The sequence below is a fragment of the Mytilus edulis genome, chromosome 11 (assembly GCF_963676685.1).
Source record: "Mytilus edulis chromosome 11, xbMytEdul2.2, whole genome shotgun sequence".
NCBI lineage: Eukaryota > Metazoa > Mollusca > Bivalvia > Mytilida > Mytilidae > Mytilus > Mytilus edulis.
The window spans coordinates 69,346,070-69,369,375 of NC_092354.1; the positions used below are offsets into that span (position 1 = coordinate 69,346,070).

The 23,306-nt window shown below is 30.9% G+C and overlaps 1 protein-coding gene across 1 annotated transcript; it reads right to left on the bottom strand.

Annotated features, from left to right (window-relative positions):
• Positions 1-1,940: 1,940 nt before the first annotated feature.
• Positions 1,941-21,437, bottom strand: LOC139496151 (centrin-3). Its single transcript, XM_071284616.1, has 6 exons — positions 21,341-21,437; positions 10,819-10,954; positions 8,530-8,644; positions 7,728-7,842; positions 5,274-5,350; positions 1,941-3,378 (listed from the first exon to the last, which is right to left on the bottom strand). Exons 1-6 carry the CDS (start codon positions 21,355-21,357, stop codon positions 3,335-3,337), a joined length of 504 nt encoding a protein of 167 aa, XP_071140717.1. The 5' UTR covers positions 21,358-21,437; the 3' UTR covers positions 1,941-3,334.
• Positions 21,438-23,306: the final 1,869 nt, after the last annotated feature.

The following is a 23,306-nucleotide window of genomic DNA, read 5'->3' on the forward strand; positions in this document are numbered from 1 at the left end:
TTATTGATAACTATTAAGACATGAAAAAAGAAACAAAGCAAATGTCTAAGGTTACGTTGATCATTGATGCTTTGTTCAACCGTATAATTTACCGATGAAACCAAGGGTAACTGGGGAATATAAATATGGTTCCTTTGGTCTTCTCCGAAATAAGTCAAAATTTGAATGAAATGCATATGGGTGGATATAGACTTTAATATGCTTATAGTAAACAGAATTACCAATCATTTAGATTTTGGCACCACACTAGAAAGACTAATGTTCGAGGAAATTAAGCATAATCTTTATACCTTAAAATTAAACAAACAAAAAACCAACATAATTGAAGAAAGCAAACAAGTTAATAGTAATAATTATCTCTTCATCTTTATATATTCACATTAAAGAAACTGTATTACTATTGATGGCTTTAAGTTACACGTTCATTGTATACACATAATGCTTTAGCCTTAATGTAACTGTATTTTAATCTATGAAGACAAGTTTTTGTCTGAATTAGCATGAATTTTTACTCGACATTCTTAATTTGCCTGAATAATTTTTAAAAATTCTTGACATAGTATGAATTTGTCTAATAAGGTTTTTGATTTTTCTTCACAAGTGTCTTGACAGTATGAACATTGTCTTAAAATTTCTCCAAACTTCCTGTATCATCTGATAAGAGTCTGGATAAGTCTCGACCAATTCTTGACTGTCTTAAATTTGTCTCGATATGTCTTGACATTCTTAATAATGTCTGAATATGTCTTGACATATTCTTGACATTCTAAATAATGTATGAATATGTTTCCACACATTCTTGACAGTCTTAAATATGTCTTGACACTATCTCAACAGTATAAATTTCGCCTGAAATGTGAACAGACTTATTATTCCTGGAGTAGATGATAATTTATTTTTAATCTTTGGGAATTATTTAATTTGTTTTTATGTGAAAATAATTAACTTCATAATTTTGATGAAGAAAATTTATTTTAATTCAATTTTTCATCATCAAAATGATGATTTTCATTTTCATTTATCAACAAACTTTTTAAATTGTACTGGCATGGTCAGTTTACTGATAAGTTGTATGGCTGATTACAGGTAAATCAGTAATTTCTATTTGACAGTTGCGTGTACTCTGGGGTGTGGAATACCTTAATTTTATGGGGAACATCCTGTCCATGTGTATTCCAACAGGTGATATTACACATTTTGTTCTTTTATTAAATGAATGATTTGTATATCATCATGATTAGCTATTTAAATAAACCACATTTTGGTACAATAATTATTTACCATATAAACATTGAGTATTGTGAATGTTTAATGAAATATGTCTACAGTATGATTGGTTTTAATCATTTAATTTATAAGATTTAGGAATCAAAATTTGTAATTATTTAAAAACCCACATTTAAATTATTTCATACTTTAGATTTCATAGCTATATTTGCATTTGTAAAAATATTTATATATCCAAATTTTCAATTATTTTACATGCCCAACTTTTAATTTGTTGTAAGAAGTATAACTTGAACCAACAGTATATATAAAGAGAAAAAAAGATATAGTTGTATATTTGTCAGAATTTGTAGAGCTCAGAACTGTCAAGTAAATTTTAGACACAATCCAAAATGTGCAGAATGTGTCAAGCCATACTGATAAAAAATAAGAATGTCAAGAATATGTCAAGAAATGTCAAGACAGTATTCAAATGTCAAGAATTTGTCAAGAAATTTTAAGACAATATTCAGAATGTCGAGAATATGTCGAGTAAATATAATACAAATTTAATATAAATGATAATTTGTCAAGAAAAATTAAGACACAAGTCATACTTTTGGAGAATGTCGAGTAAAAGTTCATGCAAATTAAGACAAAAACTGGTCTTTTCAGACTTTTAGACTTTTGTAGTGATGTATACCAATAACTCTAAATAAAGTAAATACAAGTCATAAAATTCTTAATAATTTTATTATATAATATGGAAACTAGCAATCATTTATATAGAAATATTTAAATAAAATACAAATATCACAAATACCTCTTTCACACCAACAAGTGTTACAATGAATGATATAACTGATCTTTAAAAATAAAGATGGAGGAAAGAAAGCAAATTTGAATTTACAAAATAAAAATAATGCAAAATAGAAAAAAAGTTTCGGCAGTATTTAGGTGGAAATATCAAAGAAACATGACAGTACTTAAAGGAAGAAAAAGAAAAATTGACATCCACAACATGTACAAGCTTCAACAGTAGCTCAATCTTACTAACTTAAAAATTATCCCTGAAACAACAACTTCTCTAACAATAAATATATATCCTTTCAATTTAACTTATTTTCATGGATTTTGATACAGAATGAATTCATAATAAAAGTTGCAAGAAAAGCAATTGTTTTATGCAATTTTTAAAACAAGGAATAAAGAATATTTACATGTATTTAATGCTTTTTCCTTACATCACAAATTTAAGAATTAATGCAACATATTTTTTTTACATATTTATAAATTTAAGAACAACTCTATCAATATCTGATAAAATAGTTTCAAAATCAAGATTATAGCTAGCTGCTCTAATTTTTTTAATTACATATTTTTTCTATGTCAACCAATGAAATTTTGCAGGAATGTAAAATAGTGTATTTTGATCTTCATTCTTACTGATGCATAATAAAACTGAACACAATATCCATGAGTCTGTAATGATGATGACATACTGTTAATTTCACAAATTATTGCATTTATTATTGTGATTTTGTCATTTAGTTTAAAATGCGATTTTTATATTTTTCAAAATTGAAAAAATCCTGTTAAATTCATAAAAAAGAATCAAAATGCGAGTTTTAATTATTGTCATTATAACCCTGTTGCATTTTTTGCAATAATGAAAATTTCCGAATTTACAGTAAATGTGAAATGATAATCACACACATGTATACTAAATGCACATCTGTACAAATTTTCATCTGTTGTTTTATGTATCAATACTTAAAGCACATCTGTACAAATGTTTATTTGTTTTTATACGTCAATAATAAATCCACATCTGTACAAATGATCACATTGTTGTTTTTTTAAGTACCAATACTAAATGCACATCTGTATAAATGTTCATCTGTTTTTTTATATGAACCAATACAAAACAAATGTTCAGATTTATTAACGTATGTACCCATAATAAATGCACATGTATCAATACTAAATGCACATTTGTACAAATGTTCAATTGTTGTTTTAATTACCAATACTAAATGCACATCTTTACAAATGTTCACATTTATTGTTTTATATATCTGTACTAAATGCACATCTGTCATGTCTGTACTTATATAGATCTGCCCTCTTATGTATCTCCAGTCATTATGGCAATAAACTCATCTTCATTTACTGTAATATAAAGATAGTGTTATTTACTTACTGTACAATTCATTTATCAAGTTCACAAAGAATATAGTAAAAGAGCTGTGCCATGACTACAAAATACGCCAATAGCTTTTTCATAGAATAAAGTTCTTTACTCATGTTATATCACGAATTTATCAAAAATTAAGGGGAGTTAATTTAATAGATATAAACCAGTCACCAAAGTTTCATGAAAATTGTCTGAAACTTGAAAATTCCACTATTTTAATGAATATAACTGCATGTTTTGAAAACATGAAATCTTAAATTTAAAACAAATTGAAAGGGTGCTCACATCAATAGGTATGAACCAGTAACCAAAGTTTCATGAACACTACTCAAACATTATTTAGATATTGTCTAAAACTTAAAATTCCCCTTTTTAATGAACAAAACCCCAAAACTTGTGAGAGTAAAATCTAAAATTTATAAAAGTTGATAGGAAGCTCACATCAACATGGTCAATAGATATAAACCTGTCATCAAATTTTTTTAAAAAATGCTCAAAGCATTATTGAGTTATTGTTTAAAAACTCAAAATTTTTCTTTTAAATGAATAAAACCCCATAACTTGGGAACTTAAAATCTTAAATTTATAAACTTCAATAGGGAGCTCATGTCAAAAGATATAAGCAATTCATTACAGTTTCATGCAAATTGGTTGAGAAGTTTTTTTATTTAATATTGGGTATGTTGACGACAAACTAACACTTGGGTAGACAGACAGGTGGAGGGAAGGACAAAAATATACCATTATACATCCTGTAAAAAGGCATTAAAAAAAAGATGTGGTATGGTTGCCAATGAGACAACTGCCTACTGGGTGTACATCATTATAGGTCACAATACAACCATCAACAATAAAAACAAGAATGTGTCCATAGTACACAGATGCCCCACTCGCACTATCATTTTCTATGTTCAGTGGACTGTGAAATTGGGTAAAAACTTTAATTTGGAATAAAAATTAGAAATATCATATCATATGGAACATGTGTACTAAGTTTCAAGTTGATGTAACTTTAACTTCATCAAAAACTACCTTGACCAAAAACTTTAACCTGAATTTCGCACTATCATTTTCTATGTTCAGTGGACCATGAAATTGGGGTCAAAACTATAATTTGGCATTAAAATTAGAAAGATCATATCATGGGGAACATGTGTACTAAGTTTGAAGTTGATTCGACTTCAACTTCATCAAAAACTACCTTGACCAAAAACTTTAACCTGAAGCGAACGGATGCACAGACAGACGCACAGACGGACGAACGAACAGACGCACAGACCAGAAAACATAATGCCCCTCTACTATCGTAGGTGGGGCATAAAAACTCATACTGAACAACAAAAATTATGAAAGAAAGAAAATTTAAGATCAATAGCAATCCACAAAAGACATGTTGAGGTCAAGACTGGGATTTTAACAGTAGACAAATAGTATGTTTTATTTTAGCCATGTTAGCTATTCTTAAATTATTTTAGCATTGATATTGATGAAAGATACGAACATGATGGTCATCACAGAGATCCAAAAAATTTTTGGAGTATGATTATCAAACTCATTGAGAATTCAACCAATCAAAATACTAGAAAAGGTGCTTCAAGCACACATTTTTTACTCTAAAGTATTGAGTAAAGTTTTACAACCAAAGGGCTAGATGCTATGAATTCAGAAATTATTGTGTGCATTTATTATTAAGATTTTTCAACAATGAACATAAGTGAGACACTAATATTTGTTATTCTTAATCAAGATGTGTGTATCAGATATCAGAATTTGAATCCTTATTATTGCAATACTCATCAAGTCCAAATATTGGCGTTATCTAAACAACCCATACATTTGATAAGACAAATGTCTCTAACATAATACATACTTTCACCGTCTCCATCTCTATCAAACTCATCAATCATTGCTCGCAGCTCTTCATCCGTCATATTTTCTCCTAATTCTCTACAATATAATCAAGACTTCTTCAAAATAGATGTACATTATATCTAATCGTATAAGTGACTTTGTGAAAATGCCTGTACCAAGCTTAAGTCAGGAATATAACATTTGTTTTCCTTTCACTTGATGTGTTTGAGCTTTTGATTTTGCCATTTGATTAGGGAATTTCCGTTTGGAATTTTCCTCTAGAGTTCAGTATTTTTGTAATTTTACTTTTTTCTGTTATTTGGTCAAGTTGTCATGGTTGTTGTCTCTTTGACATATTCCTTGTATCCATTCTCAATTTAGTTGAATACTACCGTATTGGTCTGTGATCCTTGTACTACCTTGGGTACATGTCACTAATTATATAAGGCTAAATGAGAATATTGTCTGGAAATTGAAAGTTCTAACTATTTCTTTTTGTGACCTAGGCTAGTTCAGACTTTATGTACTGACCTTAATGGCAAACATTTAGCAAAGTTTTATTTGTTTTATATATTATAAAAAGTAAGCATTATAAGTGGATAAAACAACTGATAAATATTACAGTAAAATTCAATGGTGTCTAGGTCTGTGTTTGCAGGTAAAACAATGTAATCAAAGTCCAATTTTGTTACTCCAAATAATTGGTTTTATTTATCAAAGAGCAGATTGCTCTGAGGGATACGATTGCCATTGTTTTCATTGATACATGTATTAGTATTATTTTCAAAAATAATTCAACTGCACGTGTAAAATACTTGTAAAATGTAATTTACGTAATCTGAATAGTTATTCAACTTTAAAAATAGCCAATCCTCGATACAAGTGTATGAACTATGTACTTATTGTGTTTTATTTTTGTACTATTAATTCCAAGTTGACTTTCCACAGCAGTCACTGAGAGTGAGAGAAGGTATTTCACTTCATATCTTATCACCTATTTTCCTACGTGAATTCTAGGTGAAACCCCTATTCCTAACTCTTTAAATATTTAATTTCCTTTGGGTCAGTGGGCATGACTCCTTTCTGTACACATTCCTCTGTTTAAATTGCGTTCCGTTTTAATATAATATGACGTCTATCGACAGAACGAGTTAATTTTTCTTGACGTATTGCCGTTGAAAGACTTCTTACGGAAGGGAGACAACTCGAAGCAATAATATGGAAGACTCCATTTTGGCTGAAGGGGTGTTCTAGTTACACCTTTACGTTGTGGACTACATTTATTTTAATTTAACTGATGCATATGATTTAAAATTATGCAACAACAATAACCCTCAATAGCAGACAGACATAGAAAGGATCTCGTGAGTTTCAAATTAATCAATGGAGTGGGGAATCCAGAGCAACCATTCAAAATTACCTAACCAAACCTTAGACTTGTGATTTGTAGTAAGGAAGTATATTAAATGTTAATTAAACGACCTCCATTTCTTTAAGGAAGTACAATATCAAATATCAATTTCATAACAGTGACATATATGAAAACTCCACATCAGTTCTTATATATATGACAGAAATAGATCTATCGATAGGAATTCAGAAAACTCTCGCATGTTATCAAAACTGGGGAATTCTGCCTCTGACATGTTTCTAAATTTATAAAAACACTAAATATAAATACTGCTTAATTCTGATTTTCTGTGTTGTTAAAAACATGCATACAAGTCAAGGGAAATATCGACACATGAAGATTATGAGAAGAACATTATAGGACAGTTGTTTAAATTCAATCCTTTTGTTTTTTATACCATTTAAAGCAAGACAATCTCAAGATCTCTGAGATGTTCCTTGATGTTTAGAGTAAAACAGTTGACGTAAGGGCATGGCCCTGAGTCAATGGTATAAATCTACAGATTGCTTAAAAGCAATCGTATCCCAAAAATTGCTAATAATGGTTTTCTTATCAGGAAATGTGCAACAAATATAATCTATTAAAGAGAAAGATCTTATTTTAAGAATTATTTTGTCCACTACACATATTTCATAATCAATGCATTTAGGTATGATGACAAAATAGGACTCACACTTCTGAGTTCTCCTGTAGATATTGCTGTGTGTTTGTTGTTTCAAGAGGTATAGGGGGTGGGTTGAGATCTTACTACACATGTTTAACCCCACTGCATTTTTCGCCTGTCCCCAGTCAGGTGCCTCTGTTCAATAGTCTTGTATGATTTTTTATTTTAGTTCATTTATATATTTCAGAGTTTAGTATGACGTCCGTTATTATGGAAATAGTACACATTTTTGTTTAGGGGTCAGCAGATGCACACCTCCGGGTCCCCTATTTTCTCCCTGTGTTGAAGAACCATTGTTTGCCCCATCTGTTTTCTGCTGTTTGGTTGGGTTGTTGTCTCTTTGGCACATTCCCCTTTCCATTCTCCATTTAATAACAAGAAAATAGAACTATAATTACCTAGCCACTCTTCTTAGATTTCGTAAACTTATTTTCCCTGATGTATCATCATCAAATAGTTTAAATGCTTTTATTATCTCTTCTTGTGGGTCTCTTTCTAACATCATATCTGTCACTGGAAATAGAGACATTTGATTTTGATAACTTATTGGCTTATCTTAATCAATATTAGTGGACAGTGGATGCAACCTTCAATTTGGGTTAATGTGTCTAACTAAAAAATTATAGTTGGCAGAATTATCACTTTCCAGGTAAAAATAAACAATGTAAATTTTGTTCCTTTTGTGATAATTTTTCACATCTGTCAAAAACAAGTGTTGAAAGTCTTCACCATTAATTAATAATACACCTACAACTTAACCCTGCAATCCTGTTAACATACTGTGGAATCATTTTTTTCGTGGGTACCAATTTTCGTGGATATTTGATATCTTGGTTTTTCAAAAGACTACATAAACACCTATAAACAATTTGAAAATCGTTGTACATTTAAATTCGTTGTTTTGGGGTTACCAGGAAATCAATGAAAATTGGTATCCAACGAATAATATTGAATCCCCAGTAACACTTAATCAGATGGTTTGAAATATCTAGTATCTGCTTTTTGCATGTCGAATTAATTATAATCAGATTGCTAAATCAAATTGATTGTTCTAATCCTAATTCCATGAGATGGAATGAAAACTCATATGCAGAATGTAATGTAAGGGTCAGTATTAATCATTTTGAATGTTGGTAGAACAGTCATAGATTTTGGAAATTTATAACGAAACAAAATGTGAAATGTGTAGGACATACTTACTGACTTCATTAAAATCTTCAAATGAAATTTTACCCGTCCCTTCTCTGTCATAATCTCGTAAAATTTTTAACACATCAGCTTTCTTAACATCAAAACCAAGTGCTCTCATAGCAACCTTAAAAAATAAGACAATAAATTAAATAAAATATGATTTCGCAAACAAATCTTGTTTAAAATGAGTCTATTATCTACCCAAATTGCACCTATTTTGACAGTTTTATAACCTACGTTTATTTATGCATGTTATGCTTAAGCCAAAGTTTACATTATGTGTTTATTTTGTAGATGTATCATTATTTACTTAATTACACCTTATGTAAGAATCCGGGGTTTTGATTGGTTAATAGCCAGTGTATTTTTCACCAATTTACTGTTATCAAATGAATATCGTTCATTTTTAACGCTGCCGGGGTATTTGCTAAAAGGATATGCCTTTTTTACCCTCTCTGCCGTGGTATTTGCCAAAAAATACTCTATCCGACCGGACGCTTGTAACGTCACGATCATCAATGCGTTTTAGTACATTAACATTCGGTGTAATTAAACAGATATATCATGTTATTGAGGGGTATTTGCGAAAAATACCAGTCTTGAGAATGAATTTCCCTCGCCTTACGGCTCGTGAAATTTAACATTCTCTCGACTGATTATTTCGCAAATACCCCTCCTTAACATGATATATCTGTTCAATATGGTTTCACCATTTTAATTTTAATCCATATCGAATCATAGAAAAAATGGTCTGAACTGACCTCCAAACCATCAATGATTCTGTAATGAGGAGTACCCAAATTGCATCCATGCTTAAATTTGCATTGTCAAAAGTCGAATAACAGGGCTTTTGTTTAATTTCTTCAAATATTTTGAATAATTGGATATAAGTCCATGATTTCTCTTCATATTTTTAAAATTGGTTATATATTGTGTTTGCTCATTTTGAAAAGATGACATTTTGCTTTTTTCAGTAAACACTGTATCTGTTGATAAATACTGTGAACGTTTTGTATATACATGTATCTAAATATATTTACCTATGTTGAAAGACGTGCATAGTATCAAATCATGAAAATACAAATTGTTTAGTCTCTAGGAAATCTTGTAAGATTTCCGCTGCTATTTTTGCTGAATAGGTGCAATTTGGGTACAAACCAAGACATGCAATGGATAAAAATTGCAGAACTTCACAAATTTCTGGATTCATTTCAGTTAGTGTGTTGATTTTATAAATGAACAAGAAAACTGATAAAAATTTGGGAGTACCTTTTTTTATAAAATGCTTGTGTTTTCAGGAATTACAAATGTACAACATATAGCATATATATATATAAGTGATATTTTTAAACTAAAAATGCAAATTTTAATCAATATTATAAAATTAGGCAGTAGATATCATGAGGACATATATAACTTGTAATTATCCAAAGCCCTGTCTTTTGATATACTTGCATGATCATGATGATATATGTACAAATAGTAAGCGTACGGTCTGACTAATATTAAGAAGTTGGTCAAGTTTATTAGATACAAAAGTATATGGCAGATCAACATAACTTATATCTGAAATTAATATAAAAAGTTCAACAGTAATTGAAATAAAAACTTTTCATATTATAACTATTTAAAAAAATCACGCTTATTTAATCTGTTAATCTCCTATATTTAGCATGTCAGTAATTTATTAATAGCAGCCCAGTATGCTCATTGAAATTGAAGTTATCGGAAGTAAACATAGAGTGGGAGAACAATAGTTTTAGAATATTTAGGAACTTTACAAAAAAATGCATATGCAAAGGAACATGCATGATCAAAACATGTTAAATAAATGTAAAAAAAATATGACGTTCTTTGAGGAAACCAGTGTCACCTTGAGTAACAAAATAGAATTATCGGACAAACAAATATTTAATTTCAATTGTTCGCTTATTCACTTTATCCATCTAACTGTAATTATAACAGTTTGTATAACGAAAAATAAAGATTTTGATAAATGTTTGTTTGAATTTAACCTATATGATCCCAAAACATGTATGGTCAGCTGGACCGTACCCGTATACTCATACGGTCCGACCGTACGCGTATGGAACGACCGTACGACCATTTTTAAACTACATAGTTTACCTAAATTCCCAAGAAATGACCAACAAGGTAATAATAATGGATTCACAACAACCTATATCTTGGTCCGAGGCTAAGACAAGTTTTATGTTTAATACCCCTAGGATCTCAAGATCATGAAAATTTATAGCTCTGTATTATTTATTCTAAAGACATGTTTTAATTTTATGTTACCTTGAGTTCATGATAATCTATAGCTCTGTCTTTATCTGTATCGAATAAATCAAATGCTTCTTTAATTTCTTGTTTCTGTTCTTCAGCTAATTCTCTTTTCTTCTTTTTCTTTGTCTTGTCTAAAGCAAATTCAGCTCTATAACAAAATTAAAACGGTTATTTATTTCATATACATGTACATGATATGTAACATGATCATAATGAGTGCTTAATTTTCACCCAACTAGTCACTTCAAACTATACAATGCTCCAAATTATCAATTTTGATAACGATAAGATCTAGTAAACAATATGCTGTACTTTCGTCAGAGAATCTACAATTTTGGTACGTTCTTTTTAGAAGGTAATTAAAATATAAGCTGTACATATAAATGGTAGGATATTTTTCTCCACAAAAGCATTGTATTAATGAAACTATATAATATGAAAAAATAAAAGAACTTATTTTAAACATGTCAAAGTTCAATTTTCTGAAACTCAATTTTTGTAATATACCGGTAAGCAAATGGTAAGTGATTTGTAAGTGAATGTGATAGTGTAGTCCTCCAAACAAAAAGTGCCCTAATGAAAAAAAAACTAGAGACTCTAAACATGCTAAAGAGCCTGTGTCGCTCACCTTGGTCTATGTGCATATTAAAAAAAGGACACAGATGGATTCATGACAAAATTGTGTTTTGGTGATGTGTTTGTAGCAGGCCTGGGGTAATGGTAATTTGTAATTGTAATGCATTGTAATATTACTTTTTTGGGATGTAATGCAAAGTAATTTGTAATGCACATTTTCTGCATTACAATTACATGTAATGTAATGATTACTTTAGTTAAAAATTGATATAATGCCTCCATTACAGTACATTACTTTTCATTACAAATTGGTAAAATAGATAAAATTGAAGAATATTGTATAATAAAAATAAAATATTAACAAAAACAAAAGAATGTATGGAATAAAATTTTTGTCACAGTTAATTACTGTATTAAATAAATTACATCAATCTTTAAAACACACATCAAGGTAAGAAATATACAAGAGGCTCTCAAGAGCCTGAATCGCTCACCTGAATTTTTTTGGTTTAATCTCTCATCAATGATTATTTTGGCTTTTCAATTTATTTAAATGTTTTTTGAATCGTCCTATTTTCTTCAAAAGCAAAAAAAAATCATTTTCTCCTATGTTCTATTTTAGCCATAGGAGCTATGTTTCTTGACATACAAGGAAATGAAATATAAAATTTATACTAGATACTCTGAAACTCTGAAACTCATTTAGCCTAAGTTTGGCTGAAATTGATACAGCAGTTTCATAAGAGAAGATTTTTTAAAGTAAGTCAACATGATGAACAAATTGTGAAAAAAGTCTTTAAAGGGCAATAACTCCTAAAGAGGTCAATTGACAATTTTGGTCAAATTGACTTATTTGTAGATCTTACTTTGCTGATCATATTTGCTGTTTACAGTTTATCTTTATCTATAATAATATTCAAGATAATGACCAAAAACTGCAAAATTTCCTTAAAATTACCAATTAAGTGGCAGCAACCCAACAATTGGATGTTTGATTCATCTGAAAATTTCAGGGCTGATAGATATTGACCTAATGAACATTTTTACTCCATGTCAGATTTGCTCTTAATGCTTTTGTTTTTGAGATATAAGCCAAAAACTGCATTTGACCCCTATGTTCTATTTTAAGTAACGGTGGCCATGTTTTTTGACGGATCAAAAATCAAAGTACACACTTTGTGCAGGATAATCTAAGGAACAACCATGCTAAGTTTTAACCAAATCCATTCAGTAGTTTCAGAGGAGAAGATTTTTTAAAGTTAGCAAATATGATGAACAAATTGTGAAAAATTGTCATTAAAGGACAATAACCCCTTAAGGGGTCAATTGACAATTTTTGTCATATTAACTTATTTGTAGATCTTACTTTGCTGATCATATTTGCTGTTTACAGTTTATCTTTATCTATAATAATATTCAAGATAATGACCAAAAACTTCAAAATTTCCTTAAAATTACCAATTAAGTGGCAGCAACCCAACAATTGGATGTTTGATTCATCTGAAAATTTCAGGGCTGATAGATATTGACCTAATGAACATTTTTACTCCATGTCAGATTTGCTCTTAATGCTTTCGTTTTTGAGATATAAGCCAAAAACTGCATTTGACCCCTATGTTCTATTTTAAGTAACGGCCGCCATGTTTTTTGACGGATCAAAAATCAAAGCACACACTTTGTGCAGGATAATCTAAGGAACAACCATGCTAAGTTTTAACCAAATCCATTCAGTAGTTTCAGAGGAGAAGATTTTTTAAAGTTAGCAAATATGATGAACAAATTGTGAAAAATTGTCATTAAAGGACAATAACCCCTTAAGGGGTCAATTGACAATTTTTGTCATATTAACTTATTTGTAGATCTTACTTTGCTGATCATATTTGCTGTTTACAGTTTATCTTTATCTATAATAATATTCAAGATAATGACCAAAAACTTCAAAATTTCCTTAAAATTACCAATTAAGTGGCAGCAACCCAACAATTGGATGTTTGATTCATCTGAAAATTTCAGGGCTGATAGATATTGACCTAATGAACATTTTTACTCCATGTCAGATTTGCTCTTAATGCTTTCGTTTTTGAGATATAAGCCAAAAACTGCATTTGACCCCTATGTTCTATTTTAAGTAACGGCCGCCATGTTTTTTGACGGATCAAAAATCAAAGCACACACTTTGTGCAGGATAATCTAAGGAACAACCATGCTAAGTTTTAACCAAATCCATTCAGTAGTTTCAGAGGAGAAGATTTTTTAAAGTTAGCAAATATGATGAACAAATTGTGAAAAATTGTCATTAAAGGACAATAACCCCTTAAGGGGTCAATTGACAATTTTGGTCATATTAACTTATTTGTAGATCTTACTTTGCTGATCATATTTGCTGTTTACAGTTTATCTTTATCTATAATAATATTCAAGATAATGACCAAAAACTGCAAAATTTCCTTAAAATTACCAATTAAGTGGCAGCAACCCAACAATTGGATGTTTGATTCATCTGAATATTTCAGGGCTGATAGATCTTGACCTAATGAACATTTTTACTCCATGTCAGATTTGCTCTTAATGCTTTCGTTTTTGACATATAAGCCAAAAACTGCATTTGACCCCTATGTTCTATTTTAAGTAACGGCGGCCATGTTTTTTGACGGATCAAAAATCGAAGCGCACATTTTGTGCAGGATATACTAAGGAACAATCATGTTAAGTTTCATTCAAATCCATTCAGTAGTTTCAGAGGAGAAGATGTTTGAAAAATTGTTGATCTTGGTTTCTGATATTTGTTTAATATGATATGGGAATATTTTGGTGTTAGGTGGTCTTTGAAAAATCTTATAAAAAAAATTATCAAACAAAACTATATAGATCAATGAAAAAATATGAAGATGAAAATTTCATAATTCTATAATTACCTTACATGTATTTCGATGAAATATTGAATATATCAAACAACATTTTTAAACCAAACTGTGGTTTGGGTCCTGTCATTGTTGTTATTTCACCTAATTAATATCACAATGTTTTTATTGCAATCAAATCTTCTCAACTTATGTTTGTCCTCACAGAACCCTTAGGCATTTCACAAGATAATCCTTTAATGTTAAAGCTCCTCAGCCTGTAGAAAGGCTTTTAAGTATTGCCGGAAAGGTGTACAGAACTGATCGCTGTTCTCTTAATGGCATCACATTTAAACCACTTTTAATATGATGATTAAGTGCAATGGACATATTAATTAACCAGTATTTGAAGTCTATGTCCCTAACACTGTATACATATGTATATATACCTCTCTTTTTGAAATGCTTTTTGTTTTTATATTGAAAAAGTAATGTGTAATGTAATGCATTACACAGGCAAAGTAATTGTAATGTAATGCATTACATGTGAGAAAAAATGTAATTGTAATTGTAATGGAAGAATCACAAAGTAATTGTAATGTAATGCATTACATTGCAATGTAATGGCCCCAGGCCTGAATCTTACTTTACTGAACATTCTTGGTACTTACAATTTTCTCTATCTATAACAGTATTCAAGATAATAACCAAAATGGCAAAATGTCTTTTAAAAGTACCAATTGGGGAGGCAGCAAACCAACAACCAGTTGTCCAATTCATCTAGGCAGATAGATATTGACTTGATAAACAATTTAACCCCTTGTCAGATTTGCTCTAAATGCTTTGGTTTCAGAGTTATAAGCCAAAATCTACATTTTACCCCTATGTTCTATTTTTAGCCATGGCAGCCATCTTGGTTGGTTGGCCTAAACTAGATACCCCAGTGATGATTGTGGCCAAGTTTGGTTAAATTTGGCCCAGTAGTTTGAGAGTAGAAGATTTTTGTAAAAGTTTACAAAAATTCACGAAAAATTGGTAAAAAATGACTATAAAGGGCAATAACTCCTTACGGGGTCAACGGACCATTTTGGTCATGTGGACTTATTTGTAGATCTTACTTTGCAGAACATAATTGCTGTTTACAGTTTATCTTTATCTATAATAATATTCAACATGTTCAAGATACATTGTAATAACCAAAAACGGCAAAATTTCCTTAAAATTACCAAATTAGGGGCAGAAACCCAACAACCAGTTGTCTGATTGTTCTGAAAATTTCAGGACAGATAGTTCTTGACCTGATAAACAATTTTTCTCCAGTCTGATTTGCTCTAAATGCTTTGGTTTCAGAGTTATAAGCCAAAATCTACATTTTACCCCCATGTTCTATTTTTAGCCATGGCGGCCATCTTGGTTGGTTGGCCGGGTAACAGGACACAATTTTTAAACTAGATACCCTAGTGATGATTGTGACCAAGTTTGGTTAAATTTGGCCCAGTAGTTTCAGAGGAGAAGATTTTTGTAAAAGTTATCGTCGACGGACGCCATGTGATGTGAAAAGTTGCAGGAAACACTAGCCACTACTACATATGTACAGTGTACTAACATGACTAACTTACTTATAAATATATAAGTATGTGATATACATTTGTGTAACCAACATTAGGAAGAAGATAACATTGGATGATTGCTTAACATCCAGCAGCAAATTAATAAGCATATTCAGGACTAGAACATGTTAATGTAATATGAATATCAACCTTAATTTGTACTAGACCAACACACTGAGCCTAATTTTTACCATGCTACATTTTTAGTTCACAAGGTAAATGTGCAAATGAAGCTGACCAGTCTATGCAATTTGAATTACTCCTTAATGCTGCGTGCTAAGCAGAGAAGCAGAAAATACAAATTTTCAATTCATTTGTTGGAACTCACAACCAGTGTACTCAAGGTGAACAAGCTACCACCAATGCAGTCCAACATACGGAAAGGAGGGGATTCTGTATTTCAGCTTAGCCTTATTTAATTTTTCAACAGAAATTCAGTAAACTTATTTTTTGGTTCAGGCCTCACTTACAAAGACAATAACATAGTAAGGCTTTCTTACTTTTATGATTGTTAAAATGGCATTGCACAAAGAAATAAAATAATGATTTTTTAGATAATGACTAAACAAAATGCTAAATGGCTATATAGCTAATGAGAATCAATTTAACATTATGTTTTTTTCTCTTCTTAATAAGCATGATGATGATGAACTGTACATATGTACTAGACATTTTTATTAGGGGCCAGCTGAGGCCCACCTACGTGTTTGGATTTCGCTGCATTGAAAACCCTTTGATGGCCTTTGGGTGCCCTTGAATAGAACATTTGTTGAATCTGACCTCGCGAGATTTATGGGTTTTGGTAGCCTCTGACTATAGCATCGAAATTGCTCAATCAATTAACCACAATAGACCACTTTCGAGTTCATCCGTCACTGGCAAAAACTCGTCAATTATGCACGCCTTTATGACGTCATTTACCAGATAGAGGGGATCGCCTGTATCCCTGCAATATTTACGTTCATCAAGCGTCTTAGTGATCGTCATTGTGCAGGATAAACTAGAAATAATGGTTGTTCTGTAGGTACTTAATGACAATTCCCTAATGACAGCAGTGCTGATTGTCAATTTTGAGAATTTAATTTGCTGAATAATTCGTACAATATAGAATTATAGTTTTCCAACCACTTGCTCAACATTGAAACGGAAGTGACGACGCCCCTAAACGCACAAATGACGTTCACTAAAACCAGAGTTTTTGATGGAAATGTATTGAACTCGAAAGTTGTCTATAACTTAATTAATTATAAATTAAAAACTTTAAGTTTTATCATACGGAAAATGTAAAATGACCCAAATAAGTTTGATTTATTTGATGTGAAGTGTTTTATAATGGGATCCCGCTAACATGTTTAACCCCGCCATTATGTATGAACATGTATGTGCCTATCCCAAGTCAGGAGCCTGTAATTCAGTGGTTGTCGTTTGTTTAAGTGTTACATTTTGTACATATTTGTTTTTCATTCATTTTTTATATAAATAAGGCCGTTTATTTTCTCGTTTGCATTGTTTTACAGTTTATTTTCTCGTTTGCATTGTTTTACATTGTCATTTCGGAGCCTTTTATAGCTGACTATGAGGTGTGGGCTTTGCTCATTGTTGGAGGCCATACGATAAGGCCAAAATAAATTAATAGTGTGTTTCCGGTTTCCTGACCCTACCTCCGTTTCTGATGCCGACCCTAAACATTTTATTGACAAAAATTTTAAAAAATATGAAAAATCCGGATTTTTCAGTCTGTCCGGATCCGACTATTTATTTAGAAAACTACAATCTTCAAAACGTTTGATAGCAACGACCAATATGGATAAGTCAAGCTTTTCAAAAACCAAGATTTTAAATAAACGAGCATGGCTTTTCAACAACTGTGCAGCGTATTTATTAGCTGTCATATATATGCAAAATGTGATCACATGTTTGCAAATATAATGACATCAATTTCGGATAATTACAATATGATGAATCTTTTTAAAGAACAACATGATGGACCTATAGACGAAAAAAAAGTTTTATGACATACGAAAACATATGACAAGACGATAATTGACAAATAATTTCAAGAGTAAAATGAGATTAATTTACTGCTAAAATCAATCTAGCTTTTGTTGTAAAAAATGCTCTACGAATGTTGTAAAAAATTGTTCTCGGACGCAACATAACGGCTGTTAATGCTTTTGGGGATTTGACAGTTGGAGTTAATGATGACAAGAGGCAGACAATGTGAACCGAGAAATAGAAAACTTTCCCCAGTAGGCAGACATGGTGTATGATTCATGTTCATTTATAAATGAATCTGCCCCTGCACCATGTCTACTTTTATTTTTTAAAATTTTCTCTGGCTGGCCCACAACAATTTATACCAGAGAAGGAAAAAAAAATCATGCCCTATTATTATCTACATTTTTTTTCCATGTATTAAATATAAAGACAAAGATTCTCACTTTTCTCAAAACCTGAAATTTTAATATTGTCAGAACCCCTCTCCTCAAGATTAAATTCTGTCAAACATCAAAACACATCTATTAAATAAAGAGGGTGGAAGAGTATTACCCCAAAAAAAGCATAAGCCGCTGCTTAGCATAAATTTACAGTGATTCTACTACTTAAAAAGGGGATAGGAGTCTGTTCCCACATGTATACCCTGTGTGTCATTTACATTGTTAGGTTCAACGAGGCCAAACAATAATAACATGCCAGATTTTTCACTGCCATTTTTGCTTTAAGATAATTAATTGGCAAGAACATATTCCTATTACGGCCCATGAAATTCGTAAGTTAATTTTCATATTTCTTATATTTTTTACAGAAAATTAAAAAACCTGTAGATTTAATTAAGTACTAATAAATATCAAAGAAGCATGCAGGCACATCAAATGATTTCATTTTGAATCTTTTTCTGCTGTCATCGATAGAAAAAAATAAAAAGTTTTCATAAAATAAAATGTTTTACCTACCTACCCTACCTAAATTTTTTCGGGGTGAAATAGGAAACACACTGTTTATTTATTTTGGCCTAACCTATAGTTGTTAATATCTGTGTCATTTTGGTCTCTTGTGGACAGTTGTCTCATTGGCAATCGTACCACATTTTTTTTATATTCTTATGATTTTGAATTTGGGAATGCAATCGGCTTCTTTTTTAATTAATAAGTTTGCATTCTTTACTCTTCTGTAATGAAATTAATGCAAAACATTAGTTTGAATGACATTTTATTGATATTATCAGAAATTATTAGGATAAAAGTGAGTAAATATTTTAATACATCTGTTTCCTAATCGTCTTTATTGACTATAAAATCGGTTACAATTACAAATTACATAGTTTGGTAAGTAGTGTCAAGTCCCGTCATTATATATATGTTCCAACTGCATTGGAAATTGAAAACAAAATGTATTTTCTCAAAAATAAAATAGATTTTTATGGCTTTCAGTCATTGTCAGTACTTAAATTAAAATTCCTGAAAATCGATAGACCAAACTTGAGTTGGTTATTATGAATATACTACATAAATTGACCAAACAGCTTCCAGGGGTTAAGAAATTTTGTTATCAGTCAGGGGACTTACTGAAATAAGTGATTTTTAAATCACTTATTTGAGTAGCAAATTCGAGGTTTTGTCACAAATTGGAATTTTGTAATTTTTTCAAAATTTTAAACACATAGGTTTAAATCATATCTTTTAATTAGTAAAATTTAAAAAAAATAACTTTTTGCTTCTTTTAAGTAGCAAGGTTTATGACTTTGATGCTATCATTTAGCTGAAAATTCTATTTTAGTTGAAAAAATGCTATAATAATGGCTTTACTTAATGAACTGATACTTTTTTAAAAGATTTTTCCCAGCAGTAGGGGTATTTTTCCTATGAAGTTCAAGGTTTCATCTTTCAGATTATGTAATAAAATTCTACTGTTCGCGATAAAAATTTCACTGTTCGGGGGTGTTGAAATTAGTGGGGGTTATTAAAAGAATGATACTTAAAGAAGTGATTTTTGGAAAGGAAATTGAGGTCTGATACTTAAACAAGTGATTTTTATGTCATTATCCTAGATTCAGTACAAGGTCATCACCTGAAATGACCTGGTCATCCTAGACAACACAGATGTTGGTTCTGAGAAGTTTAGAAACATAATTAGTCCCTGGGTCATTAGTATTCTATATTTAAAGCTAAAATAAAATTAAATCACTTCTTCTAGTGATTAATTTGTACTACTTAAATAGGTGATTATTAAAGAAAGACAACTCTAACTTCCAACCTTTATGGAAATAATGTTACTTGAATCAGTGATTTAGAAAATCACTTATTTAAGTAAGTCCCCTGACTGGTTATAGCTCACTAGCCCAGGGCTAATTGGTAGCAGGATTTTACTAGCCCTGTTGGAAGAACTACTAGCCCAACAAAATTGACCTGCTAGCCCGAGTATGCCTTAAAAATTCAGAGTTTGCTGCAATATACAATGAATTCTATAAACTTAACATTTTTTATCCGTTGTATAGTAGATTTTAGCAAATTGGATACCCAAAACTTATGTCAGCAAAAAAAATATCCCATTGCCAGAAATTAGTAGTGGTTTTGCTAATTAATATTCATGATATGTAAATGAGAATTGTACCACGTGATAGTACTGTGAACTGGACTGGCTTGATAGGCTTGATATCATTAAAATCTTTAAAACACGGATATTATAAGTTGCCCGTCACAGAGTCCTTATTTACAATCATTTTTTCCAAGGACCATTAGAGACTGGAACCAACTTCCAACATCAGCAACATCAGCTGACACAGTTGATGGATTCAGAGCTGCCCTGAAGGCATGCTCTGCTAAAATTTAGACAGTAACATCCTGTAAATAGTTTTAATTGTATATATATAGAGAACGTTTTATCCTGTAAATAGCCAAGAGAAAACTTTCTGTGTTGTCCGACATTGCGTTAGTTTTCGCGGGACCTCATACATTCAAAATTTGAATTCGGTTCCTTACCTGGAAGAAGAAGAAGAAGTCGAATCTGATTGGCTAAGATAGAATAGTGATGAGGGGATTTTCCACTTTCTATTTTGGAAACGCCAAGAATTTTTTGTTACTAGTCCGTCGGGCATATTGGGTTACAAGTTCTGGTTGCCCGAGGCCTAAATGCTGTAGTCCCGGACGTCGGGCTAGTGGATTTTTTAACCCCTGGCTTCTATATAAATATTTTATCAGCATGGCTAGTGCCAGTGGCTAACTTAGATGGTCCAAATTATAAAAATGTTTTACTTTAATTTTGTGTCGTTGTTGACATCAAACGTTAATTTCAGTAATTTAACAAGTTTACAAGTCAATGCTTTCACAATGACAACTTTGAAATAATTAATTTTTGTAATCATATCCTTTCACACATGAAATTCGACTTGTCAGAACTTGAAAGATTTGCAAATATTTTTGACTGTAACGACGAAATCAAAACGTTTAAAGTAGGATTTACTTTCGATTACATTGCAATACAAATACTCGAAACCCGTGCACTCTGTACCTTAAAGCTAAACTCATGGCTAAGTTAGTTTTCTGACGGTTTAATAAATAGCGGTTAAAAATACCGCTTGTCGTTGCTATCCCGTTCGCTGATAATTCGTGACTGTTTCGTAAAGCAAAATAAAATATATATGCAACAATTTATTCAATAGAATAGAAAAAAAAATAATACAAATATTTATATTAAATATCAATCTAATAATATCAAGGAAAAGGTCATTAACTTTAATAATACGAAAGTATAATATATGTATTAAGTTGAGACAATTCGCCCCAAATAACCTCGTCCCCATTTTGGAAGACGCATCACTGTTGAGCTTATCCTTACGGAGCACCTGATATCACACCAGTTTTTGGTGGGGTTCGTGTTGCTTAGTCTCCAGTTACCTATATTGGGTCTTGTGTACTATCATTTGCCTGTTTGTATTTTTCTTTTTTAGCCAAGACGTTGCTAGTTTATTTTCGATCTATGAGTTTGACTGTCCTTTTGGTATCTTTCGCCCCTCCTCTGAGATGATCCAATCTTGCTCTACGTATAAAATAGTTGAAAACAGCTAATGATTTTGTAACTTTAAAGAATAAAGAAATATAAGTTATTATAACTTCACTATTGTATAATTAACAGATTGATACCTTATTGTGTCTGATTGACAAAGTCTGAATGTTAAGTCAATCTGACTAAAATCATGTGTGTCACATGCTTTTTTACAAGCGTGTAAGCAAAACTTCGACACGTGACTTGTATTTTAATCAGACTGAATGAATTAAGGATGTCTCCTAGCTAGCAAACGCTGAACAATAATTGTGAAATCTTTATAGACGTGACAAATTGATAATGATAAAAAAAAAAACAGGGTGCGGCGGATTCTTACTTTCTTAAAAAACGACTATCATGAGCAGATTTTTTCTTAATCTGTTATTGTCCAACATGACAAATCCATGACAAAACATAAAATAAATAAAACAATAAAGAGATCATACAGTTTGAAAAGATAGTCGGTTTATATTTGTTTCTTTTATTTCAAGCTTTAAATATTTTTTTTTCATATTTATTTCTTTTTTAAATACCGGTATGCGGATGCTATAGTATAACATGTAGCTATAACACATGTTAAAGTAATCTCAGTTGGCTGCCATAATTAAGATTTAGCTATGCAATAATATATGGCTACCTATAAAGATATTTTGGGGAAAGTTTTTGTTAAAATGCCATAAGTAACAGAGGAGAAATAAGAACTGTAAAGTAAACCAGTGTCCCCCCTTTTTTTTTATATATATATATAAAACAACGCCAGACATGGTTGTCGTTTGTTGATGTGGTTCATAAATGTTTCTCGTTCCTATTTTTTTTATATTGATTAGACCGTTGCAACGGTTTTACACTAATAATTTTTTAGATCCCTTACTGTTCGGTGTGAACAAAGGCTCCGTTTTGAAGACCGTGCTTTGACCTATAATGATGTTATGAAAAAAATTATGAAAATTCTTGGCTGAATAGTTAGACTTAAAATGATGTTAGAACTATAAAAATAGTCTTTATGTTCATGAAACTATAGTATATGAAGTTTTTTCTGTATATTAATAAATAAATCAGTACGAGACCAATATCGCATTGACAATATGTGTCCCCCCTTTTTTTTATATATATATATATAAAACAACGCCAGACATGGTTGTCGTTTGTTGATGTGGTTCATAAATGTTTCTCGTTCCTAGTTTTTTTTATATTGATTAGACCGTTGCAACGGTTTTACACTAATAATTTTTTAGATCCCTTACTGTTCGGTGTGAACAAAGGCTCCGTTTTGAAGACCGTGCTTTGACCTATAATGATTAACTTTTACAAATTATGACCTGAATGGAGAGTTGTCTCATTGGAACTCATTCCACATCTTCTTTATATAACTATAAACGATGGAATAAATCACAGACTTGAAATCCCGATATATATGTGAACTACAAACAAA